The 25,270-nt window shown below is 56.8% G+C and overlaps 4 protein-coding genes across 10 annotated transcripts; 2 read left to right on the forward strand and 2 right to left on the reverse strand.

Annotated features, from left to right (window-relative positions):
- The first annotated feature begins 144 nt into the window (after window positions 1-144).
- On the forward strand, window positions 145-13,441 carry TAF6 (TATA-box binding protein associated factor 6). Of its 3 annotated transcripts, none has more exons than XM_047712766.1 (15): window positions 145-280; window positions 8,395-8,610; window positions 8,715-8,801; window positions 8,949-9,102; window positions 9,279-9,335; window positions 9,438-9,557; window positions 9,773-9,918; window positions 10,014-10,091; window positions 10,198-10,299; window positions 10,408-10,590; window positions 11,223-11,297; window positions 11,418-11,543; window positions 12,054-12,227; window positions 12,467-12,664; window positions 12,899-13,441. In XM_047712766.1, exons 2-15 carry the CDS (start codon window positions 8,455-8,457, stop codon window positions 13,277-13,279), a joined length of 2,037 nt encoding a protein of 678 aa, XP_047568722.1. In that variant the 5' UTR covers window positions 145-280; window positions 8,395-8,454; the 3' UTR covers window positions 13,280-13,441. The 3 variants fall into 3 exon arrangements, with proteins under 3 accessions (XP_047568722.1, XP_047568721.1, XP_047568723.1); XM_047712765.1 differs by lacking the exon at window positions 145-280 and adding an exon at window positions 4,629-4,837; XM_047712767.1 differs by lacking the exon at window positions 145-280 and adding an exon at window positions 4,717-4,942.
- CNPY4 (canopy FGF signaling regulator 4) lies at window positions 324-4,537 on the reverse strand. Its single transcript, XM_047712775.1, has 6 exons — window positions 4,284-4,537; window positions 2,365-2,491; window positions 2,178-2,274; window positions 1,823-1,945; window positions 1,207-1,324; window positions 324-1,112 (listed from the first exon to the last, which is right to left on the reverse strand). Exons 1-6 carry the CDS (start codon window positions 4,396-4,398, stop codon window positions 967-969), a joined length of 726 nt encoding a protein of 241 aa, XP_047568731.1. The 5' UTR covers window positions 4,399-4,537; the 3' UTR covers window positions 324-966.
- A 59-nt stretch (window positions 13,442-13,500) lies between the features above and the next one.
- AP4M1 (adaptor related protein complex 4 subunit mu 1) lies at window positions 13,501-17,335 on the reverse strand. Of its 2 annotated transcripts, XM_047712768.1 has the most exons (15): window positions 17,085-17,335; window positions 16,895-16,983; window positions 16,449-16,555; window positions 16,269-16,365; window positions 16,025-16,135; window positions 15,857-15,937; window positions 15,584-15,646; window positions 15,410-15,476; window positions 15,251-15,304; window positions 15,008-15,114; window positions 14,812-14,906; window positions 14,499-14,543; window positions 14,235-14,285; window positions 13,992-14,103; window positions 13,501-13,854 (listed from the first exon to the last, which is right to left on the reverse strand). In XM_047712768.1, exons 1-15 carry the CDS (start codon window positions 17,140-17,142, stop codon window positions 13,633-13,635), a joined length of 1,359 nt encoding a protein of 452 aa, XP_047568724.1. In that variant the 5' UTR covers window positions 17,143-17,335; the 3' UTR covers window positions 13,501-13,632. The 2 variants fall into 2 exon arrangements, with proteins under 2 accessions (XP_047568724.1, XP_047568725.1); XM_047712769.1 differs by lacking the exon at window positions 16,449-16,555 and having other exon boundaries at window positions 17,085-17,225.
- A 102-nt stretch (window positions 17,336-17,437) lies between these two features.
- On the forward strand, window positions 17,438-24,683 carry MCM7 (minichromosome maintenance complex component 7). Of its 4 annotated transcripts, none has more exons than XM_047712761.1 (15): window positions 17,438-17,594; window positions 18,789-18,868; window positions 19,210-19,374; window positions 19,540-19,664; window positions 19,740-19,920; window positions 20,224-20,361; window positions 20,631-20,780; window positions 20,938-21,052; window positions 21,139-21,270; window positions 21,496-21,579; window positions 21,835-22,228; window positions 22,505-22,588; window positions 23,153-23,321; window positions 24,090-24,199; window positions 24,313-24,683. In XM_047712761.1, exons 1-15 carry the CDS (start codon window positions 17,564-17,566, stop codon window positions 24,512-24,514), a joined length of 2,160 nt encoding a protein of 719 aa, XP_047568717.1. In that variant the 5' UTR covers window positions 17,438-17,563; the 3' UTR covers window positions 24,515-24,683. The 4 variants fall into 4 exon arrangements, with proteins under 4 accessions (XP_047568717.1, XP_047568718.1, XP_047568720.1 ...); XM_047712764.1 differs by lacking the exon at window positions 17,438-17,594 and adding an exon at window positions 18,142-18,503; XM_047712763.1 differs by lacking the exon at window positions 17,438-17,594 and adding an exon at window positions 18,525-18,695.
- Window positions 24,684-25,270: the final 587 nt, after the last annotated feature.

Consider the following 25,270-nt stretch of genomic DNA (forward strand, 5'->3'; position numbering starts at 1 on the left):
GCAAGGTTAGGCCAGTCCTCGGAAAAGCGCGCGAAATTTTGTCCTTTGCGAGCTCCCGTAAACCCAGAGTATGGTGGCCGAGACGCGCTGCCGGGCGCGGTTTCGTAATTCCGGTGCATTCCCCCGCACGCGCCGAGAGGGTGGCACGGACCCGCGTCTAAATGGTTAGCAGCCGGGGCACCCCTGCCAGCCTCCCTGGACTGCAAATTACAAACCACCATTAGCTTCCAACAGCGGGCGACCAACGGCCCCATTCTCTGGGCGTTGCTATATCGGCCAGGTATGATGTGTGCAGGGAAGTTGCTTGAAACTAGGGGCCCAGGTGATATTTTAAAAAAATTTACTAGCGATGTAGAAAATTTGGCACCTGCGAAATTACATGGTGGGCCCTCGGTGAAATTTGTATGAAGTAGACCAAATATCTACCCCACCTAACTTAAAAACACCGCCCCATCTTCGTAGTGTCCCCTTTTTGTTCAGTTTCTTGGGTTGTAGCCTTGACGCAGGCAGTGTGTATAGGTCGTAGAGAATGTCCAAGCTGGCTTCTTCCTTGTAAGGGTCTAAAAACGGACCCGGAGGACAAAGTGCCTTTCCCCTGAGACCCATAGCTCCAATGGCTTCACTGACCTCTGGGTGGGGTGGGAAGTAGTAGAGAGATTTAAAGGGGAAAGCCTTCAGCATTGTCACCACACACACACACCTGCCAGTTAAGGGGCTAGATGGCAGGCAGAGGACTCATCTGTTGGAGCGGGCCTTCTGCCCCCTGCTCCTGTTTTTGTCCCCATAGCCTTGCTATGCTGCACCACCAGGATCCTACCTGAGACCAGACGGGAGAGAACAGCTACAAGCTCCGGGGTGGGATCACTCACACATACACACAAGCCCTTATGTGGAGCACGGAGAGCTCAGATTTCAGAGGGTTCTTCTCCATGACTCCTGCCCCTCCTGGGGGCTCAAAGGCAAGAGTCAAAGATCCTCTGGGTCACGCTTGGAGTGCCCTGGTGTGTTGATCCTCTCTTCCTCCCCTTCCTCTTCTTCCTCCTCCTCCCCTTCTGTCTTCTCTTGCCCATCCATGATCTTTTCCTTTCCAGTCCAAGTTTCCTGTAGACACGCTAGGTTGGGTGTTAGAAAAACAATTTAGATATTAGTCTGGTGGGTAGGGGAGGTTGTGGCTTGGCGGCAAAGGGGCCAGCCCCACACACTTACCAGTTTCAGCAGGGGGCAGCACATGACCTTCACAGAGAAAATGCTGTAAGGGCTGTTCCTGATGATGGAAGTACCAGTCTCCCACGACATCTTCGAACTCCTCCAGCATTGTCTCACACTGATCAAGTACAAGGGTCAGAAGGGAGTCTACTCTGCTGGGCTTTGGAAACCCTCCTTTCTGCTCTTCACTCCTGTCTGCCCACCCCACCCTGGACAGCAGGAAGCTAAACTTGGCTTCCAAGGCGGTGATCCTCATTCATTCAAACAAACGTTTACTAGCACCTCTTCTGCCAAGTAGGCTATTAAACACTCTGTGTCTCAGATCCTTGCCTATAAAATGGGACATGGTAACAGTACCTACCACCTAAAGTTGTTGTGAGGGTAAAATGAGGCAGCAGCTGGAAAGTATGTGGGTCCAAATCTGGCACATAGTAGGTGCTCAATATGTGGTAGTAAATATTATCAGCCTCTATTATTATTCCTTGATATGTTTCTGGGCCCACTTCAATCAATGACAGAGTCTTCATTGTGTCCCCTTCTCCCTGCTCAGAGGTGGACTTCCCAAGGATCTAGATTCCCTTCTCGTTGCCCTGAGCAGTGCAGTATCATGTCCTACCTGCTTCTTGAGGAACGTGACTTCCACGCTGGGCTCGTCCCACAGCTCCAGAGGGATCCCCAGATCCACCTTCACCCCCTTCTGCACCAGACCTTTCAGCGTTGCCATGGTCTGACTCTGACCCTGAGAGATAGGAATCTGGGATCAGCCCAGCTCACTGACTCACCTCCTTCCCCTTTCTGCCACAGCTGCATTGTGTCAACTACCATAGACTGAGGGGTGAACTCCATGAGGGCGACATGAGGGAGTCTAACAATGGGGAGGGACACTGTCCAGAGCCGGAGGGAGATGGGTCCCAGGGGATACCCACTGTTGTTTCTGAAAAGTGGGACGCTGCCCTAGGGAAGAGTCTGACCTTGGCATATCTCAGTGAGCCCTTGCGCTCGGCATGAACACTGTAATCCAGGATCCGGTCGCACAAATTCTCCAAGGCCTCTTCCAGCCTTGTCTCTCTGTGAGAAGAGGGGAAACAAAGATTTCTTAGATGCTGTAGGAGCGTCCCTCAGGGGTCAGAATGTAGAGGATCAACAAGAGTAACTCACGAAACACTGTAGGGGATGTGCCTCTTTCTCTTGCCAGTGTCTAGCACCTGCCCCAGCTCCAGCACCTCCCGAGATCGGCCAGTGCGACTCAGCTTTTCCTGCAGCTCCAGGCTCAGCAACTTACACACTAGATGTCCACAAGGATGTCAAAGATCAACAAACATTCCCACAACTCATTCTGTAGGTGAGCAAAAGCAGCAGACTCGAGCCAGACTGGCTGGGTTAGAATCCTGACTCAGCCACTTAATAGCTATGTGGCAATTCTGCTGTGCCTTGGTTTCTGCATCTCTACAACAGAGATAACAATAGCGCAGAACCTCCTTCGTAGGGGTATGGTGAGGATTAAATAAATCAAGCTCTGTAAAGCCCCTAGAATAATGCCTGGCATATAGTGGGCACTGCATAATGTTTGCTTTTATTCTGCAGTTATCTTTTGAGCTCCTGTATGCATGAGAGCAGTAAGACCCACCGTCCCTATCCACGGGACATTGCTGATGTAGTTGGGTAAAAATGATGACAGTGCGGTGTGATGGGCCCCACACTAGAGGTTAACAAGAGATTCGGTCTCTTTAGGAAACACAAAATGCATTCAGTGGTCTTTTACTGACTTGCTGCTAGCTTGTGATTTCCTTAAGGATGAGCATTGCGTCTGGTGCCACCCTGTCTGCCAGCAACTAGCACCTGACCTGGCATGAGGTGGGTCGCAAGAAAGGGAGTGGCCTACACAGAAGTACCGAGCAAGCTAAACACAGGGCAGGTAACAAAAGTGCCTAAGATGTTCCAGGCACTATGCTAGGACCTTGGAGACACAGGTACTCTCCTTCCCTCCATGGGCTTACAATATAGTGGGAGGTGACAGAAAAGGAAGAAGGCTTCCAAAGGAATTGACATCTAAACTCGGTCTTGAAGAATCAAATATAGAAGGGAGAGGGTTATTTTAGGCCAAGGGAAAAAGTGTGCTGAGCCACAGAGCGCAAGGGGATAAGGCCGGCTCAGTGACAGCTGTGAAGTTCAATGTGGCTGAATCATGGGCACTTTGAGGCCAGGAGCAGAGGTACAGAAATATAAGAGCGGTGGGGGCCATACAGCAAAGAGACTTCTATAGTGTGCCCAAAACGGGTGTATTCTGATTGCAGCAGGAGGCCTGCAGAGGTGTTACAGCAAGGAGGAGAGGCGAGGTAGGCTCAGGTCATACGGAAATGCAGGGTAGGGTGGGGTGAGGAGAAAAAGAATCCAGGGAAGAAATTAAAGTCAGGAAGGCAACAAACCAGGGAACTCGGTGGTGCAGCTCTGGTATTTCCCCTTCCCCCACTCAGTCACCACTGTCATGCAGCCACATAAGACGCTGCTCACAGTAAAATCCATAAGTACACACCCTCCGCAAAACCTCACATGTATGGGGAACCTCCTCCATTTCTGGGGCCTCCTCTTTATGAGCTTCAGGGCGTTATTTACATACACCCAAACCCTCCCCACAGCGTGGGGCCTGTAATTTGAGAGCTTCTCTGCAGGGGTGGAGCACGGGATGTCCACAGGTATGAGCCTCACACCCAGCTCCTGCAGGCTCCCCAGGCTTAGGTTTAGTGTCATGGGGGGAACACACTTTAGATGCTCAGTAGAGTGGGTGATCCCGGGCCTATAGTCTCTGAACTACAATTCCCACAGATCAGTGGGGCTACGCAAGCAAGAAAAAGCGGATTTCCTCTGGATGCCCTATGGGAATTGTAGTGCCACAGCTGTGGGGTAGCTCTATGCATTCCCTCCCTTGACCCCCCCCTTCAAATTCAGCCAGACTCCACCAGAATCTCCCTCAGGTCTTCAAGGAGATCGAGTGGCCCGCCAATCACGGTCCATTTGGTCCTGTCCAGACTAAGGAAATGGACTGAGGGATGCGAATAGGGGCCACTCCCTTTAGATACCTTCACATTTGCTGGGCAAGCGTTCTGTGTCATCGTCTTCCTCCTTCGGCGTCGCAACCCAAGCGCCATACACAGCCAAAATGAAAAGCAACATCCCCAACCGTACAGGTCCCATGACAAAGTGCTGTCCACAACCAACAAGCCCTTGCCTTCAGACCAACTTCGGAAAGGCAGCGGGCCCTTTAAATTCCGAGGGGGTCGGCGGGAATTTCCATCCAGCCTGGCCTGGGAGGCGCACGCGCAGTTCCGGGCCGGAAGGGGGTGGGGCCTCGTTGCCCTCCTGGCTATCCCGCCTAGGTTTTGTGGCGCTTCCTAGGGTCCTGGCCGCCGGGTAGTAAAAGTATAAACTGAAGTAATTGTAGCAGGAGGGTGTGCTCCTTGCACGTAGCCGGAAAAATCCGTTTTTAATTCCACTTCAGGCCGTGAGCCCAGGAGACTCATTCCGGCTCGGGGAAGGGGCAGTGACTGCCTCTCCGTCTCTGCCAGGACCTGCTCCCGGGAGGGGGCGGGGCCAACATGGCGCCGAGCGCCGGGTGAGCGGCGCTTTGGCGGCGGTGAGAGTCTTTTTCTGCGTGGGGCGTTCGGCTGGCGGGGGCGGGTCTGAGTGCCACCCGGGACTAGGCCCTTTGGGGGTCTATGTGGGAGCCTGGAGGAGGACGGTGGGTTGTGTGTTCGCGCGCGTGCGGACTCTCTGCGTGTGTGTTTGCACTGGAGGATGTTGGGGGGATAGGGTGGGCTCTCAGCACCTTCTTCCACGCTGTACCCCATTGCTCGGGGAGCTTCGACTCGCGTCCTTGCTGGGGAAGCCACTACCCACATCCAGTTCAAGTTAACCCTCTTCTGTGAAGCTTTCCTGCCGGCTCCACTGACCCGAGGGGCTCCTGAGGTCGTAGCGTGTTTTGTGAGCTGTTACTGGCAGAGGGTACGGAGGATATTGAAGGCTTAGTAAGAGTTCGCCAGTGACCTCTGGGATACGACAGCGTCTTATATACCTGGCGCCAGGCACAGAGTATGCGTGGAATAAATGTTTTCCCTGAACATAAGGCAACAGTGGAGGAGGAGACCAAATTCTCTTTCGCCCCCGTGCTCACCCCTCCAGCACGCCCCCATCAACACCCCGCAGTCAGTCCTAAACACTTTTGACAGTAGTCTTCCTAGTGCCAACTAAAAGCGAGCCACTTTCCTTTTGGCCACAAAGCAGGTTCCAAGTTGGGACCTGTATCTTGTTCATCTTGACAATCGTGGTACCGTGTATTTATTGAACACCTACATCTCTAAGGCTTATAATTCACTGATTTATTCAACAAATGATTTACTGAGTACAGATGCTCAGGTACCGGTGTGGGATCTTGTAATACATCGGTGAACATACCAGATTTTTGTCCACACAGTTGGTGGGGTGGAAAGGGAAGGTGTGGTGGTGATAAACGATTAGAAATGATACAGTATCTATTAGTAGATGTTAAATACGTTGAAGGGGAAAACCAGAGTGGGATTGGAGTGCGGTGCTGAATAGGGTGATGGGAATAGGTAGCCAAGCTGGCATCTGGGGAAGAGCATTCGAGGCAGAAGGAAAAGAGCAAAGGTCTTAAAGCAAGAGCTTACCTGGGAGGTTTGAATAGTAGGAAGACATTGGGGCTGGAACAAGATGGAAGAAGGAAGGAAAGCAGACCAGAGATGTAGGGAGAGGGCAAATTATGAAGGGTCTTATAGACTGTAATTAGAATTTTGGATTTTACTCTGTGGGAAATGGGGAACCCTTACAGGGTTTTGAGCAAAGAAATGACGTAGTCTGACTTATATTTTGACAGAATTGCTCTGGCCGCTGTGTTGGGAATAGATGTGGGGAGCAAGGATGGAAGCAGGAAGACCTTGTCAGGAGACTGTTAAAGTTAGCCAGGCAAGAGATGATGGCGACTTGGCCATGCAGTGGGAGTGGAGAATCAGGTTGGGTCACCTGGCCGATTTGATGTGAGGGCTTACGTAAAGAGTGAGTGCCTGGATAGACGGCATTGCCATGAAGATGAAGAAAAACGAAGCAGATGGGGAGGGAGATTTAGTTGTAGAAGTTGTAGGAGTTTAGTTGTAGAAGAGATTTTAAGTCGAGAGTTTGATACAAAAATCCGATGTTAGGAAAGAACATTCTTGGCTGAGGGTATAAACTTGGCCGCTGTCAGCCTATTATCAGTACTAAAAATTGAGGGTAGTTGACATCACCAAAGGAGCACGTGTAGCTACAGAAGAAAACCAAAGACCGAGCCTAGGATGCTCCAGCATTAGGCAGATGAGAAGAGGAAAAACTGGTCAAGGAAACTAAGAGGGGGTGGCCAGTGGGGTAAGAGGAAAGCCAGAAGGCAGTGGAGTAAGGAATTTTCAGGAGGGAGTAGTCAGCTATAGTGTGTGCTGTTCACAGGTCAGTATGATGAGGAGGGAGAGTGGACCTTGGATTCAACAATGTGGAGTCATCAGTGACCATGATGAGTGGTTTCGGGGACCTGGTGGTGTCCAAGGCCTGCTTGGAGTAGGTGCAGAAGAGAGGAGAGGAATTAGAAAGTTAAGATAACTCAGGGAGTTTGGTTGCAAGGAGGAGCTGAAAACCGGGGTATATATTGGAGAGGAAGTAGAATGAAAAAAATATTGTTTTATATTTGTAATTGTGAAATACACAAAAGCTCACCATTCTAAACCAATTCAAGTATACAGTGTAGTGGGATTAAGTATGTTCACATCATTATACAACTGTCACACCATCCATCCTTCCAGAATTCTTCATGTTGTAAAGCTGGAACTCAGTTGCCATCAAACACTGACTCCCCATTCTTCCCTGCCCTTCCCGCGGCAACCCAGTTCCACTTGCGGAGTCTGTGAATTTGACTCCTCTAAGAACCTCATGTAAGTGGAATCATACATCACCTGTCCTTTTGTGGCTGTCTGATTATACTCACCATCGTGTCCTCAGGGTTCATCCATGGTATGGCACAGGTCCGAATCTCCTTCCTTTTTAAGGCTGAAAACTATTCCATTGCATGGATAGACCACCGTTTTGTTTTCTTAAGATGGGAGGAATGACTGATTGGGTAGGTTGAAAACTTGGCGGTGATGCCGGGAGGAAGCAGTGTTGGGAGTTGGTGAGGGGCCCAAGCAGCTTCTCTTAACAGGTCGGGGACACCTGGGTGGTTAAGCGTCCAATTTTTTTTTTCCCTTTAAGATTATTTATTTATTTATTTATTCAAGAGGGAGAAGCAGACTCCCTACTAAGCAGGGATCCCAGACGTGAGGCTTAATCCCAGGACTCTGGGATCATGACCTGAACTGAAGGCGGATGCTTAGCGACTGAGCCACCCAGGCACCCCAAGCATCCAGCTCTTGATTTCAGCCCAGGTCTTGATCTCAGGGTCGTGAGTTCAAGCCCTGTAATGGGCTCTGTGCTGGGTGTGGAGCCTACTTAAATATTTAAAGTAGCAGGTGGGGAGGCAGAGGAGGTGGGCGCCGGTGCTGTTAGGTCGGTAGATGTCCTGGGAATCTGTGGACGTCTCTTCTGATGGCCTGAAGGAGGAGGAGAGGACGTGTCACATGGGACAGAGGGAAACTGAGTGCACAGACGTGTAGCAGATGAAAAATGATTGTCTGGCAGCATGAGGGGTTCGTTTGAAGTTCACGGCCATGAGTTTAAAGTAAGACCTGGTCGGGATGGCTGTGTGTGTTCTTGTCACGTTCAGTTGTATGGGAGTCTGGGCTCAGAGCGGGAGCGTCGTATCTGTTACTGCGTGTGTGTCAAGCACGAATAATGGTGCAAGAAGGAGCAGGAGAGGCGCAGGTGTACACAAAACCGCCCCAGGAAACCAGGCCTATTCCGCATCCCAAATACGGGGAAGAAATCCAGAGCTGGGAGAATGTCAGTAATTTGCCCAAATAACCCAGCTAGGGAATCGAGGGCCAGAATTTCCACTGAGGCCACGTCTGTTCACCATGCCGCACTCACCTGGCACCGGGCACAGGATCGGAGCTCAGCACACTGTGTGCCACTGCGGATTGCTACCTGCTTCTGTTACCCTTGGTGCTGACTTACTTATTTTTTTAATCTCTTCTGCCCGCCCCATCCACCTGCCAGGGTCTCCATCTCTCCACCCTGGGGTGTCACTCTTTGGGGGAGGGAAGGCGGGGCTCCAGAATGGCCGAGGAGAAGAAGCTGAAACTCAGCAACACGGTGCTGCCCTCGGAGTCGATGAAGGTGGTGGCCGAGTCCATGGGGATCGCCCAGATTCAGGAGGAGACCTGCCAGCTGCTGACCGATGAGGTCAGCTACCGCATCAAGGAGATTGCCCAGGTAACCTGACCCGTCTGCCCAGCCGTGCATCGTGTCAAGGCCACGCGGCCCAGGACCCTTCTTCAAGCTGGCAGGCTGCTATCGGTCTGTCTCCCACCCCCCAGGATGCCTTGAAGTTCATGCACATGGGGAAGCGGCAGAAACTCACCACCAGTGACATTGACTACGCGCTGAAGCTAAAGAATGTTGAGGTGATCGGGACACCATAGGGTTGAGGCAGGCACGGGGGTGGGGGGCAGCAGCAGGGTGATGAGACCCGTCCTCCCAGGTGCTGCATTTGCCTTCAGCCATGTCTCCTCGGGCTCCCTTCTTATCCCGGTGTCTCTCTCCTCCTATAGCCACTCTACGGCTTCCACGCTCAGGAGTTCATTCCTTTCCGTTTCGCCTCTGGCGGGGGCCGGGAGCTTTACTTCTACGAGGAGAAGGAGGTTGATCTGAGCGACATCATCAATACCCCTCTGCCCCGGGTGCCCCTGGACGTCTGCCTCAAAGGTCAGGGGCGGGGAGAGCAAGGTGGTGGGGAGGAGTGAAAGGGGGTAGGGGTCGCAAGTGGAGAAGCCCGCTGCGAGAGATGGCTGGTGACTTGCAGGAAGTGGGAGCAGCACTGGGGGGCTCCTTAGTGTCCGTGTCCAGCCCGCAGTTCAACTTGACGCCTTCTTTCCTCGCAGCTCATTGGCTGAGTATCGAAGGCTGCCAGCCGGCCATCCCAGAAAATCCGCCCCCAGGTAACCTTGTCCAGAAACCACCCCCTCTATCTCACCTCCCCTCTCCTTCCTTTCCAACCCCTGCCACTCTTGTCACCCCTGCTGTGACTGCTTTGCCACCAGCTCCCAAAGAACAGCAGAAGGCTGAGGCCACGGAACCCCTAAAGTCAGCAAAGCCAGGCCAGGAAGAAGATGGGCCCTTGAAAGGCAAAGGTCAAGGGGCTGCTCCAGCCGACGGCAAAGGTCAGTACTGCTAGGCCAGGCCTCCCCGGCTCCTGCGCCAGAGCCAGATGGTGAGCTGTGAGGAGGCTGAGGGCTGGGCAGGGGGCGAGACCTGTGGCGAGGGAGCCCTGAAAGGAGCCGGGCCCGGGTCTCACTGGGTGGGGAGCACAGGTTTGTCTTGTCCAAGGCCTCTCCTGGAGCTTTTGTTTTCAAACCTGTCTTCCCGATTCACCCAGGGAAAGAGAAGAAGGCACCACCCCTGCTGGAGGGTGCCCCTTTGCGGCTGAAGCCTCGCAGTATCCACGAGCTGTCTGTGGAGCAGCAGCTGTACTACAAGGAGATCACCGAGGCCTGCGTGGGCTCCTGTGAGGCCAAGAGAGCGGTGAGGCCCCACTGCCCCCGCCCCCCGGGTCCCTTCCTCCCCAAAGTCCCACGGATCCCTGCCCGCCGCCCTGCACTCACGCCCTTCCCCCACAGGAGGCTCTGCAGAGCATTGCAACGGACCCGGGGCTCTATCAGATGCTGCCGCGATTCAGCACCTTCATCTCGGAGGGGGTGAGCGCAGGCAGACGGCCCGGACGGAGGAACAGGTTCCGGGTGGTGAGGCGGCGCTGGGGGAGCTCACCCGAGGGCCTCACTGTCCCGTCATGTCTCCCCACAGGTCCGTGTGAACGTGGTGCAGAACAACCTGGCCCTGCTCATCTACCTGATGCGCATGGTGAAGGCGCTGATGGACAACCCAACGCTGTACCTAGAGAAATACGTGAGCCGCCCTGCCCGCCGCCCCTTGCCCCACCAGGGTCGGGACACCTTGCCGCCGCCAGCGAGAAGCCGTTTGTCTGAATCCGCCAGCTCGCGCCTTCTTCCTTAGGTGCACGAGTTGATTCCGGCTGTGATGACATGCATTGTGAGCAGACAGCTGTGCCTACGGCCAGATGTGGACAATCACTGGGCCCTCCGGGACTTTGCTGCCCGCCTCGTGGCCCAGATCTGCAAGCATTTCAGCACGACCACTAACAACATCCAGTCCCGGATCACCAAGACCTTCACCAAGGTGAGCAAGAAAGAGGAGCGTGGGGGCGCCTGGGCGGCTCAGCGGGCTGGGCGCTGGGCTCTTGATTTCAGCTCAGGTCGTGATCTCAGTCGTGGAATTGAGCTCTGGTGGCCAGCGCTCCGCAGGGAGTCTGCCTCTGCCCACCACCTCCCCCTCAAATTAGTAAATCTTAAAGAATGAGGAGTGTAAACAGTTTCGCCTCTCCAACCCAGGTTGGTGACCAGGACAAAGGTCTTCAGCCAAGCCAGAGGCCAGTCAGTGTGGAGCGAGGAAAGGACACTGAAAACACAGGGCAGAGGGGCAGGGCCTCGAACTTGGGCCTTCTTTGTAATGCCTTAATGATCCACAATAAAAGCGTATTCATGAGACTCAGTCCTCAATAGTCTCTCAGGCTTCCCCCCTTTTTTTGAAGATTTTATTTATTTGACACAGAGATCACAAGTAGGCAGAGAGGCAGGCAGAGAGAGAGGAAGGGAAGCAGGATACCCACTGAGCAGAGAGCCCAGTGCGGGGCTCAATCCCAGGACCCTGGGATCATGACAGGAGCTAAAGGCAAAGGCTTTAACCCACTGAGCCACCCAGGCGCCTCCTTGCAGGCCCCTTGACCCAGGTTTCTCTTCCTTCCCCAACAGAGCTGGGTGGACGAGAAGACTCCGTGGACCACACGTTACGGCTCCATTGCTGGCCTGGCAGAGCTGGGACACGATGTGAGGCCCCAGGAGTGGGGGGAGCGTAGGGGAAAGGAGCTATCCTGGGTCCTAGTGGGCAAGAGCCCCACCAGGAGACCCCGTGGTGACCCCAGGTTCCTGGCTTCACCTTTCCAACAGGTGATTAAGACTCTGATTCTGCCACGGCTGCAGCAGGAGGGGGAGCGGATCCGCAGCGTCCTGGACGGCCCTGTGCTGAGCAACATTGACCGCATCGGAGCTGACCACGTGCAGAGCCTCCTCCTGGTGACCAGAGCCCCCATCCCTGCCCTGACTGCCTTCTTCGCTCTTCTATTCCCCCCCACCCCAACACTGTCTTCAGCCGGGGTTGGCTTTTATTCCCTCGTCCCGTCCTTGCCTCATATATTCAGAGCCCAGTACTGTTGTGCAGATGGAGACCAAGGTGCTGAGAGGTTAAGTAAGAAATAAGAGATCGTAACTCTCAGCCCAGGACGTCCCCTAGTCGGGACTGCCCAGGGCTTCTGCATCACTGCGCTCTGTTCCATGTAAGGCCTCACCCTATGGACCAACCACCCCTTAGAATTCACCAGTGTATTCAGCAAGACGCCCAGTCACACCAGTGGGTGCTTGTTCTCTTCTGAAGAAAAGCCAGCGGCCCTCACACACACGGTGACCCCAGCAGTCCGGCCTGTGCCAGCAGCATATTGAAATACAGGCGTCGCCTCCTCACCCCTTCCCTGTCCCACTTCCTGACGGGCCCGCCCTCTACCTACTGGCTTTTTGCTTTCTCTGCAGAAACACTGTGCCCCTGTGCTGGCAAAGCTGCGCCTGCCACCTGACAATCAGGATGCTTATCGGGCAGAATTTGGGTCCCTCGGACCCCTCCTCTGCTCCCATGTTGTCAAGGCCCGGGCCCAGGCCGCCCTGCAGGCTCAGCAGGTCAACAGGACCACTCTGACCATCACTCAGGTCTGTGATGGCGGCGGTGGTGGGCGGGGGGTGGGTGAAGAAACGTGGAGGGTGGCACTCACACAGACTTGAGCTTGCTTTTGGAAAACACAGGGCCTCTGAGAGAATAGTGTTGGGGGGAGTCTGGGCCCCCTTCGTGGAGGATTCCCCAACCCCAGGGAGACCCGCCGAGGAGCAGCAACAGGGGCCTTTCCTTTTCTTAGACGTTGACGTTTTCTTCCCGCCTCTTCTTCCTGCAGCCCCGGCCCACGCTGACCCTCTCACAGGCCCCTCAGCCCGGCCCTCGCACCCCTGGCTTGCTGAAGGTCCCAGGCTCCATCGCGCTGCCGGTGCAGACGTTGGTGTCTGCGCGAGCTACTGCCCCGCCTCAGCCGTCCCCTCCTCCGACCAAGTTTATTGTAATGTCGTCCTCCTCCAGCGCCTCCTCCACCCAACAGGTACTGGGAGCCATGTGGGACCAGCGGGGAGAGGGGGAGAGCATGACCAGGGTTACCTCCAAGTACCTTGGGGGCCCAGAGTAGAGCCCAGTTCCCTCTGGGCCCAAAGACGGGAGCAGGAAGGGGCATTCTGAGGAGGCCCACGAGGCCATGGCCGCTCGTCCTGAGCAGCGCTCTTGGGCTGGCAGCAGCCTCCAGGCTCCCCCAGGCAGCGCCTTTCCTTCCGTCCCCCAGGTCCTGTCCCTCAGCACTTCAGCCCCTGGCTCAGGCTCCACCACTACCTCTCCGGTCACCACCACAGTCCCCAGCGTGCAGCCCATCGTCAAGCTGGTCTCCACTGCCACCACCGCACCCCCCAGCACTGCTCCGTCCGGGCCCGGCAGCGTCCAGAAGTACATCGTGGTCTCTCTCCCCCCTACAGGGGAGGGCAAAGGAGGCCCTGCCTCCCACCCTTCCCCAGCTCCTCCCCCATCCTCAGCCCCCTCCCCGCTTGGGGGCAGTGCCCTGTGTGGGGGGAAACAGGAAGCCGGGGATAGCCCCCCTCCGGCTCCAGGGACTCCGAAAGCTAATGGCTCCCAGCCCCCTGGGTCTGGCTCCCCTCAGCCTGCGCCTTAATGCTGCTGCACATCTGCCAACTTTCTTCCGTCCTCAACTCTCTCTCTCATGCGCGCGTGTGGGGTCGAAGGAAGTAATAGTTTGCTTCCTCCGTGTTACTTTTTTTTTTTTTAAGATATTGTACAGCCAGTTCCTCAGAATAAAAGTCTGATTTGTAAGTTCCGGCCCGGCCCGGCCCCTCCTGTGTCAGGTACCACGGGAAGGCGGAGCCCGCCGACCCGGCCTCGCCCCCGGGCCTCTCAGGACTCTCCGGCCGGACGCACAGCCACGGGCCCAAGGTGGAAAAGACAGGGTCGTCCTCTCCAGCTCCACAGACGACCACCTTTGCTGCCCGTGTCCTGGTCTGGGGAGCCTCAGATCCGGATGACGTAGGCATCGCTGTGGCTCAGGTGCCGCACCCACTTGTGGGGGTTGGCGTTGCCGCAGGGTCTGAACGCCAGCCTGAGGAAGCGAACCTGGAGGCCGGAGCACGTGTGCCGGGGAAGTTCAAACGAGAGGCTGGCAGGGCCCAGACCCAGAGGGGCCGAGGTGGAGGGTCCTTGACCGGGAGGCCCGGGGAGGCCTGGAACATCCATCTGTAAGGAACAGAGACCGGGAAGGAGTGCTGAGGCCTGGAGAGGATGGAGAGCAGGGAGGCCCACCGTGTGAGGAGGGACAGGTTGGGGCTGAACGTGCAGGCGGAGGAGAGGATCAGAGAGTCAGCAACTTGTACCTGGAAAAGGCCTGACAGCTGGGAGCCGCCCTGAACCCGAGGCAGGTGCCAGTGAAGGGCGCCCTCCCCCAGCTCTGCCTTCTGCTCGGGGCCGCTCAGCTCCTGAGACAGGCTGGAATTTGGAGAAACGCTGGGCTCAGTCCCTGCCTTCCCGGGGCAGGCCAGTTCCACCCTTCCCGGGGCCACCCTCTCGTCCAGGGAAGCGGGTGCAACTGCCCATGCCCCCGTGGCTCACCCACTAACCTGACCACCCCTCGTGGCAGGGGAAGGTGCAGCCTGACATTGAGAGCTTGGCTGCAAAGGAAAAAGGAACAGAGTCAGCCCCGTTCTTCATTAACATCACAGCTAGGGATCGGCACCAGTGCTACCCCGTCCCCTTCCCGAGCCCTCCTGCCTCTAACTGAACAGGATTCTGAAGCTGGCGGATGCATCTGAAGGCAGGAGCAGTAGGTATGTGGGCCCTGTGTCCTTCCCCACAGAAGGAGCTTGGCTAACCCCCGCCTGTACCTTTTTGGGGGCAGGTCGCATCGTAACTTCAGGTAAACCTGGAGCCTGGGTGGAAGGGCAACGATGGTGTTACTGGCAGCTCACATCCTCCCTCTCACCCCCCTGCCCCCCACAACCCCGGGACCTCCATGCATGGCTGCTGGTGGGTCGTGCCCCAAGCAACGGATCCACTAAGGGCTGAATCCACGTTGCGGGGAGGGTGTCTTTTTCTGACTTACATCCTGTTACCACCACTCCTCCATAATGAGTTTTGGGAACATCTTTGTATTAGCTTAGACTTCAGAGAAGTTCCAGAACAGGGAAATGGTCTCACCTGCCTGAGCCTCGGTCCCACTGCACAGAGGGAAAGAGCCGGAAGGGGAGTGGGGAGGGGAGGTCATCTGAGAGTTGGTACCGCATCACAGTCAACTGGGACCAGACAAGAACAGAGATCAGTTTGGTCTCCTCACCCCTGAACTGCCTCCCTTCCCCATAGTGGATGGAACATGCTAGGCCAGCCTGATCCTCACCTCACCCTGAGGGGGCTGGAGGCGCAGAATTCGATGAGACTCAAACTCTTCCAGAAGCACTGAGCTGTGAAACGAGACCTCATCCACCCGGATCCCCGGTCCGTAACCTGGAAGGAGAGAGAGTCTCTTGGAACCCACGTGTGGGAGAGGAGAGCAGCCAGGAAGAGCTGGGCGAGAACATCTCTCTGTCCCACGCCGCTTCTGGCTGGTGATGCAGGAGCGAGAGACCTACTTTCTTCTCACCTCTCAGTTCTGACTTCCCCACACAAAATTCTTCTGTCAGACCAATGCGCATTTCTGTCAGAGAAAAGGATGTCAGAAAAGGCTGCCAGATACCACCATACACAGCACCAAGGAGCCTGTCCCAGACCCCACCCTGGGCCAAGCTTGCACGCTTCTCACCAGAGCCACTGGGAAGAAAGCTCTTGAGCCGGATCTCTCCCTGCACGTCTACCTTCAGCAGTGAGCCCTAAGAATGGCAGAGCGCTCAATGCCCAGAGGCGACACCCCCCAATGCCCCATACATTTTCCAAATGCCGTCTGTCCTCAGCTTCAGGGTTGGGGGCCCAAACTTACATTAGAGGCTATGAGCACGGACAACCTCTCGACCACATCCAAAAACACTTCGTTCTTTTGGCTCTGAGGAAGAGAGATTTGGACGCTTGGAGGCTGAACGGCCTATGTCCTCAAGTGGACAGGCAGAAAGAACAGGGCAGTGGAGGCTAGAACCCTGGGGTGGGGACACGGGGGTAAGGGAAGAGATAATCCACACCTAGCAATGCAAGGATCTCCATCTCTGGCGTCCCAGGAAAAAGTTAGAGGGTCTGAACCCATCACACCTGTCCTCACCTGGTCAGAGCGGCTGGCCAGGACGGGGCGGCTGGCTGCACTGCTGGGGGCCACTTTGCTCTGTTGCGTCTCGGCCCCGAACTGGAAAGCACCCAAAGCAACAATCTTCAGGTTTGATGCCATCCACCAACCCTCCTCCTCCTCCTCCTCCTCCTCCCCTTGACTAACCAAGCCAACACTGCTGAGGTCAAAAAGGCTGAAGGGCTTGCTGACCACAGCCTCTGTCTGGATGAAGTTTCGCAGCATCTCCATGGACGTGGTCTGTACGTAGCCATAGTCCTGCGGGCGGAGGAAGGACAGTCGTTGGGTGATCAGCAGAGGAAAGGGGTGAAAATGAATGCACTCAGCCTCCCCATCACAGCACACAGCAGCAGGGCATGGAGTGCCATGGGGGAGACCCCCTGGCCCTCACCAGCACTTCATCCAGGAGTTCGTAGACAAGAGCCACGTTGCGGGAGATGGTCCCCTCATTCAAGGAGCCACAGTAATCGCCCAGGAGAGTGGCCAACCTGAGAAAACAGGACGGACGGAGTGTGCATATCCTCTTGCGCGTGCATACCCGCGCCCAGGTGCCCGGCCCTGCCCTCCTCACCGGGAGAGCAGCTCTAGGAGGCTGAAGGGAGAAATGTTTTCTGAAGTCGTGGCCACCAAATAGAGGCCGCTGTGTCTGATGTGAATGAAATGACGGTCATCGTGGTGCTGAGGCAGAGGCGGGGAAGACAGCGTCAGGGAGAGAACTGTGCGAAGGGCCCGCGAGACTTTCTAGCGGTGGGCCTTGGGGTGAGCCAGGGACACCCCCAACCCCGCCCGGGGCCCAGCTGCTTATGTGTCAGCGGAGGGAGTCCCCAGCACCTACTCCGGAGTGGCGGAGCTGCGCCCGTATAGCGTTAGCGCTCTAGAAACTGTTGCTCAGATTTGGCAGAATGTACCCCTCCCCCCCACCAAGCACAAGCTCTCAGGGAAACAGCCCCGGGAGGAAGGAGGCGCCCCCCACTCCCAGCTCGCCGGGAGCCTACCCTACGCCCCGCCACTGGTTACCATGACAACCGGGGACTCATCTCCGGACAGTCCCGTCAGCTTCCGGTAGAAGAGCTCGGCCACATCCCGACCGCCACTGTCCCCGCGGACTGACCGGATGGAAGGACAGCTAAGGAGTCAGCGACACAGGCTGGCTCTGGGGCGCTACTCCCACCCAGGCCCCTCCTCCCGCCCCGCAGGTCAAGGATACAATCCTTGTAGATGAGCGGGTCCCCTTTGGAAGATAGAATGAAGAACTGGGAGATCATGGCGGTTCCGGAGAGTAGGCAAGGAGACTGCGAGAGTTGGGCCTGCCCCGCCCTGCGGCCCCGGAACAAAAGGACGCGAGGCTGGCCCTTTAAGAGCGATCTCTCCTCGGCCGGTGCCAGCTCGGACCGCGGGAAACCCGGTGCCCGCCCCGCCCCGTCCCGCCTTTTCCTCCAGGTGCCCGCGATGCTGCCCCGTCACTCAGTCCACGCTCGCCCGGTAATTGGCCGAGACTGGGGCCTGCGGGCGAGTGGGAGGGGCGAAGAGCCTCCTCTCTGATAGGCCTGCTCGCAGCGGCGCCGGTCACGTGGGGCGCGACGTTTCGCGCCAATTTCGGTTGGTCTTGAGTAGCCCGCCGCGCGGACGCTTTCTGCCGTCCCAGAAGTGAGAGCCTTGAACTCGCCAACTGCTGCCGCACGGGCAATGGCAGTTAAGGACTACGTGCTAGAGAAAGGTGAGGGTGTGCAAACTTGGGAGGAGCGTCCTGCGCAGGAAGCCTTCCGGCCAACACCTGTTGGTGTGAACCGGCGTCCTGGGGGTCTGGGGTCGGCGCGCGACGCCAGAGGCAGGGTCGGGAGGCGGCGGGGCGAGGCAGACGGTGCCTGGGAGGCGCGCGGGCCTTCGAGGTCGGAGAAGAGTCGATCATCTTGTTTGGGGAAAGAGTGGGGGTTCGCGGGGTGTGGGGGGTCTGATAGCCGGGCTGGGGGCTTCAGAGGAGAGGGTCGCGCCCAGGAGAAACCAAGAGCTCAGGTGACCCTGTCCAAGGGCCCTGCGTCCCCAGGGACGGGCACCCCGGGTTCGCTTTCCTCCGCGCCCTTACGCATTCGGAGCGCCCGCGTCCTTCGGAGACGCGCCGGAGTCCCGGGGGCGGGCGGGCCCGGACCGCTGCGCGTCGGGATTGGCCACTTTAGGCTTAGGCCAACCTCCAAGCGGAAGTGAAGGCGGGCGGAAGTTGCGCGACGTCGCTGGAGGGAGTGTCGTGTGTAAACAGTGTCCTTCCGCGCGGCGGCCCTGGAGAGAGCGGCTCGGGGCCGGGGCGTGCCTGGAACTGGGGGGCTTCGCGGGAGCCCAGGGGAGGAGGTGGTGCGGCGACACGGCGTGGCCTTTGACGAGCCGGCCAATCGCCGGACGGGCTCCCGCCTTGGGCGGAGGAATCCCGGGCTGTGAGGCGGCTGCATCTGGGCCCATGTGCTTCTTTGTTTACTAAGAGCGGAAGCAGTGGCGGGAGAGGGGGTGGGGTGGAGCACGGGCCTAGTGGAGAGGTTGAGGAGCCCGAAAGAAAAGGGGGACTCAGGCGTGGAAGAAAAGCTGAGAACCTTGAGCTCGGAGTGTGTGGCGGGGCGTGGGAGCCCTTTGGGAAAGGGTACTGAGAATTTTAACTAAGAGCCTGGAATTCCCTGGGGGCGGGCGTAGGTTGTTGGGTAATGCTCTGACTGCCCGGGGCCCCTTCTTCCGTAGGTAAGAACGGACTTGTAAGAAGGAGTTCTGTCCTACTTGGGGAGAATTACAAAGGCTTTCTTCGATGTTCATGTAAACTGATTACTTCATACATTTTGTAAGCGAAGCGAGTTTTTTAGGTTTGCGTCAAGGGGTTTTTTGGCAAAGTATCTGAAAGACTGATTCTGGTGATTTTACATTTTTCTTCCAGAAAAGGTTAAGAAATTCCTACAGGAGTTTTATCAGGATGATGAATTTGGCAAGAAACAGTTCAAATATGGGAACCAGTTGGTAAGTTTAAGACGAAGTGGAGGGAATGGGTGTTTGCTTAGGGAGTTGTAAGAGGTGTTCCGGTTAATTTCCTTAAGTATGTGTTGTAAGTGGTCGCTGGAGTGTTCTATTTAATACTTAGTAAGTGGGTGTAGTTGTACATGTTTAAAGATCAGAGTGTTTGGATGTTTACATCGGCTTCATGTACCTTCCTCCTTGCCGGCGGGCTTTCTCCCCTATAGAGTTAGGATGTCTTTGGGGGGGCTGAGAAGAGAGTATTGCTTGGTCTTTCCCCGCTATGGTGGGTGGACATTGCGAGGCCCGGTAAAGCGTGGCTCTGTTGCTGTCTCTTCTTGCCGCAGGTTCGACTGGCTCATCGGGAGCAAGTGGCAATGTACGTAGACCTAGACGATGTAGCTGAGGACGACCCTGAGTTGGTGGACTCAATCTGTGAGAACACCAGGCGCTATGTAAGGCTCTTCGCCGACGCTGTGCAGGAGCTCCTTCCTCAGTACAAGGAGAGGGAGGTGAGTGGTTGCAGAAAACCGCAGGGCGAGGAACAGGTTGCTTTTGGGACGCTTCTCAGATACTGGTGATTTTCTTGCTGGCAGAAAGAGAGCAGTCAATTCTGCCTCGTGCCCTTCATGGTCTTTGCTTACCTCATCCAGCTCATTTTTCTCGTCTTTCTTTAGGTGGTAAACAAAGATGTTTTGGATGTTTACATCGAGCACCGGCTGATGATGGAGCAGCGTAGCCGTGACCCTGGGGCAGCCCGAAGCCCGCAAAACCAGTACCCCCCTGAGCTCATGCGCAGATTGTGAGTGGTCTCTGTGGGGGAGGCTGTGGGAATTTGTTCTCCAGGACATTAATGTGACCATTTTCTACAACTTAGCGAGCTGTACTTTCAAGGCCCAAGCAGTAACAAGCCTCGTGTGATCCGGGAAGTGCGGGCTGACTCTGTGGGGAAATTGGTCACTGTGCGTGGAATTGTCACTCGTGTCTCTGAAGTCAAACCCAGAATGGTGGTGGCCACTTACACTTGTGACCAGTGTGGGGCGGAGACTTACCAGCCGGTACGTATAGAGCAAGGAATAGAAACACATTTAATTATTGGTGATTTTGCCCAGAATTAGTTTGTGTGCTGGTATTTATTTGTCGTTTATTATATTCTTGTAAAACGTGATTGTGTTCACTTGCCGGTCTTTTTCTGGTCTGTAGTGGTCGTTTCATCTGTTTTGTGTTCTTTGTTCCTATCATCATTTTGCTCAGGACAGGTCAAGACATCCTTCACCTTTTGTGGTGTGTGCTGTGAGGAGGAAGTGTTCACTCGGGTGACTGACTTCGTTTCCTTCTGCTTTCCCTTTCTTACATCCCAGATCCAGTCCCCTACTTTCATGCCTCTGATCATGTGCCCGAGCCAAGAGTGCCAGACCAACCGCTCAGGAGGGCGGCTGTATCTGCAGACGCGCGGCTCCAAATTCATCAAATTCCAGGAGATGAAGATGCAGGAACATGTGAGTTTGGGGTACAGGGCCCAGGAAAGGGGAGTTGAGGTGTCCACTCAGTTTCCGCAGCCACTCGCAGAGCGGAGGGAAGAAAAAACAGAGAGGCTGAGGCAGAGGGGTGACCTAGAGCAGGAGGGAGATTTGGCAAAGATGATCTCGGGGTCCCTTCTCTTGGCTCCTCAGGCTGAGAAGCGCAGTGGGATGTGTAGGCCCAGAAGATGCGGGCCTCGTCGGCTTCATGTACCTTCCTCCTTGCCCGCGGGCTTTCTCCCCTATAGAGTGACCAAGTGCCTGTGGGAAACATTCCTCGGAGCATCACCGTGCTGGTAGAAGGCGAGAACACGAGGCTCGCCCAGCCCGGGGACCACGTCAGTGTCACTGGCATCTTCTTGCCGATCCTGCGCACTGGGTTCCGACAGGTCGTACAGGTAGGAAAGGGGCGTGAAAGGAGGAAAGATGTGCTTTTCTTTGCCTCCACTCTCGCCACCTCCCCCCCCACCCCCCCAGAGAGAACCGTCAGTGGCAGAGCAGCACGAAGGCCAGTGAAACGGCCTTCATCCGTGTCCTGGCGTTTTCCTGCCCAAGGGTCTCCTCTCTGAAACCTACCTGGAGGCCCATCGGGTCGTGAAGATGAACAAGAGCGACGACGACGAGGCTGTGGCTGGAGAGCTGAGCGCGGAGGAGCTGAGACACATTGCAGGTGAGGGGCCTGGGGGAGCCTGGGAACGGGGTTTTCTTTCTGGATCCCCCCCCATCCCCCCAGAAGTACTCTAAACTTTCCCACAGAGGAGGATTTCTATGAGAAGCTGGCGGCCTCCATTGCCCCAGAGATCTATGGGCACGAAGACGTGAAAAAGGCTCTGCTGCTTCTGCTGGTGGGAGGGGTCGACCAGTCTCCTCGGGGCATGAAGATCAGGGGTAAGGCCGGGCGGAGGGGAAGGGGGGGGGACAGGGCAGGTGGGAGGGAGCCAGAATGTCAAGGGTCAGCTTCCTGTGACAAGTCAAATCTGGGACCTCTGTGTCACAGAATAAGCACGGGGGCAGGAGAAGGAGCGCTGGCTGTTGGGGAGCATCTCGGGAGTATGTGTTGTCGGGCAGCACGCTGGAGAGAAGGGGTCAGCTGGAGTTCAACCCTTCTTCCAGGCAACATCAACATCTGCCTGATGGGGGACCCCGGTGTGGCCAAGTCTCAGCTCCTGTCTTACATTGATCGCCTGGCGCCCCGCAGTGAGTAACAACCCTGGGAGGGGTGAATGTACCAGACAGCGGGGCTGCGTGCTGCTCTGTTCCTTGGTGGTGGGGGAGGGGACGTGGTTCCAGAGCCAACACTCCATTTTCAGGGGCCTTGGGAAGGCCTGGACCTGGGGGGCCGGTAGAGCGGTTTCGCTGCGGGCCTCCCCTCCATCCTGTTCTCGCTTCTTCCCTTGTTCTTTTTCTCTTCTTCAACGTGTCTTTTTCTCTGTTCCTGATGCTGCCGTTTAGGCCAGTACACCACGGGCCGGGGCTCCTCGGGAGTGGGGCTCACAGCAGCTGTGCTCAGAGACTCGGTGACCGGAGAGCTGACCTTGGAGGGCGGGGCCCTCGTGCTGGCCGACCAGGGCGTGTGCTGCATCGACGAGTTTGACAAGATGGCTGAGGCCGACCGCACGGCCATCCACGAGGTCATGGAGCAGCAGACCATCTCCATTGCCAAGGCCGGCATTCTCACCACGCTCAACGCCCGCTGTTCCATCCTGGCTGCTGCCAACCCTGCCTATGGGCGCTACAACCCTCGTCGCAGCCTGGAGCAGAACATACAGCTTCCTGCTGCGCTGCTCTCCCGATTTGACCTCCTCTGGCTGATCCAGGACCGGCCTGACCGGGACAATGACTTACGGTAAGTGGAGCTCAGCGGAGCTCAGCGCTCCAGGACACACCGCCCTAGTGCTCCGTAGGGAGGGAGAAGGTGTCCCTGCTTACGGGAGCTCTGGAGCCTTTCCCTCTTACGTGGGAGCTAGTCCTCGGTTCTTCAGGGAGATAGGGAGTCAGGACTAAAACCCCAGTGAGGATTCCACACTGTGAAGAGCTGGTGGGCTGAGCCGCGGGTAGAGGGACGGGGCACAGGGTATGTGGCCCCAAGGAGAATGTGTCTGCTTGCCTCCGCTCTGCCCAGGTTGGCCCAGCACATCACCTACGTGCACCAGCACAGCCGCCAGCCCCCAGCCCAGTTTGAACCCTTGGACATGAAGCTGATGAGGTAGGACAGCTGGGGCAAGGCCGGCGCGCCGGGCCCGTCACCCCACATGGCGGCAGCCTGGGCCGTGTGTGCGTCTCCTGGAATGGGGTGTTTCTCACTACTGCGCCGCTCCCCTCTGGGGCTGAGAGCAGGCTGTGCCCACCCCCACCCCGCTGGTGGCCTCAAAAGACGTAGCATCAGAACCTTTCTCGCCAGCTGCCCGTCTCAGGGTGGAGGCAGGTCCGGATTTCAGGAGTGGCTGGACACGGCTCCGTGTAGTTGATGGGTTTGCTCCGAGGGGCCCCAGGAGCCCCCAGTTCTCCTTGTCTCGTCCCTGTTCTCTTGTTCTGTTGCAGTAAACAAAGTACAGTCGGGCCCCCGTCCTAGGTTCGGGGGAGGGGACTTGACCATCTTTTATGACTGGTGGATTTTTCCTGTAAAATTCTTTTTCTGAAAACTTCGAAATCATTTGGAAGGTGCCACTGGGAGAACTCCAGTGATGCTCAAGCGAATTTATTTTTCCTACTTGGGGGAGCAGGTGTTGCCTTCAGTGAATTCTTGCTTTCCCACAAACCTCTTCCACAGACGTTACATCGCCATGTGCCGGGAGAAGCAGCCCACGGTGCCGGAGTCTCTGGCCGACTACATCACGGCCGCATACGTGGAGATGAGGCGGGAGGCCTGGGCCAGCAAGGACGCCACCTACACTTCCGCCCGGACCCTGCTGGCCATCCTGCGGCTGTCCACGGCTCTGGTGAGCGCCCGGGCCCGCTCCGCCGGCGGGGGGGGCCGTTCCAACGTTCCCTGGGCAGCCACCCCCCCCCGCCCAGCACCCCGGCCCTGCTATACCCATGGCGGCCTCCCTCCCGCTCAGGCCCTGCCGGTGCTAAAGTGCTGACAGTGCAGATAGCGGTCCTGCGGGCTACCGCACTGTGGGTACTTGCTGCTCCGGCAGGGCACGCACGGCGTCCCTGGAGGGAGAGGCCTGCCCCCGCTGCTCCAGCCTCACGGCGGGGGGGAGGGGGTCGCCTGCACTCCCCCGTGTCCTCCGTCCTTGCTAGAAACCTGCAGTTCTGTCCGCACACCTTGGACCTTAGTCCTGGGGGCTCCAAAGTGCTGTTCGTGCAGGTAGTGTGATTACCTGACCTACTGCTGAGCTAGCACTTCCCGAGCCCCGGGGACGCGACCTCTCTGCCAGCCGCCTTCCTGGCCGAGTTCCCCCTGCTCTGTCTGTCGTGGTGGGGAGCCCAGGGGTGCTCCGGAGGGTCTGGTCTCCCTCACAGGACAGCGGAAGCCCGGGACTGGCCAGCGTTGCAAGGCGGAGACTTGGGCAATTGCTGGACGCTGCCCGCGCATTGCACTTGTCTCGGTCTGACAGTGCCGGCCCCGCACTGCGGCTGCTGGGCGGGGGGTCTCCTCTCGTCTTCGGGGCTGCCCTTCTTGAAGCTGGAGCGGGGTGGGGGGGGTCCCCTGAGGTGCCCTCCCCTCCTCCCGTGCCCATCTCTCCCTCCCTTCCCCGCAGGCACGGCTGCGGATGGTGGACTCGGTGGAGAAAGAAGATGTGAACGAAGCCATCAGGCTCATGGAGATGTCCAAGGACTCCCTGCTGGGCGACAAGGGGCAGACGGCGAGGTGAGCCACACCAGGCCCCGCGCCTCACCTGCCCCGGCTGTGTGTGGCGGTGGCCTCGGCGCGAACACGGCCGACGGTCCTCTGACCTCGCACCGCCCTGCTGTTCCCTGCAGGACCCAGAGGCCCGCGGACGTGATATTCGCCACCGTCCGGGAGCTGGTCTCCGACGGCCGGAGCGTGCGCTTTGCAGAGGCGGAGCAGCGCTGCATCTCCCGGGGCTTCACCCCTGCCCAGTTCCAGGCGGCGCTCGATGAGTACGAGGAGTTGAACGTCTGGCAGGTTAATACCGCCCGGACACGGATCACTTTTGTCTGAGTCCATCCTGCTGGTGAGACTCTGCGTTCCGTGTGGTGACCCCCCCCCCCCCCAAGAGAGCCCATGGTCCCTTTGAGGGGAAAAGAGGACCCCCTGGTTTCTCCTGAACTATATTTGTTTTATTCTTTTTGCTAATAAAGTGTTTGTAGGTTGCTTTATTCTATTCAGACAGGCTTTTGAGGATTTTCTAGATTCTTACCTTGTTCCCTTCGTGCTTCTTACCCGGTTCACTCCATAAACTGACCGAGTAATGCACCCGCTCTACCTGCTGGGCACTGTTACTCCTTGCTGCGTCCCCAGCCTGTAAGTCCCGCTGTGCAGAGAGGACATGAAAGATCGGCCTCCAGTCCCTTTCCCAGTCCTACTGTGCCTCCAGGCTCTGGAGAGACTGTGCCAGTATGAACTGCAAGGCTTCCAGGCAATTCCTCTCCTCATCTACTTCCTGAAATGCCTCAACGCTCAGACCTTCTGTTGCCAACTCTCCCTCCAAAGCTTTGTTCCGGGGTGAGGACAGGGAGCTGAAGGGTGGCACAGGGAGGTGGGACACCACGGACAGGTGATCACATGTACCAGTCCCCACATTCACACCTGGCTCTCTAGTATGGTGACTGGAGCCCCCCCTGCCTGCTAGGGGTGAGGTGCCAAAGTCAGATGTAGCGCTGTCATAAGCACTCTGAACATTAGCACGTAGAGAAAACTTCCTCTTGGCAATAGAGCCCATAAAGCTTTCGGGTTGTCTAAAAAAGACATTCACTT

This window comes from Lutra lutra, chromosome 18, assembly GCF_902655055.1.
Source record: "Lutra lutra chromosome 18, mLutLut1.2, whole genome shotgun sequence".
Lineage (NCBI taxonomy): Eukaryota > Metazoa > Chordata > Mammalia > Carnivora > Mustelidae > Lutra > Lutra lutra.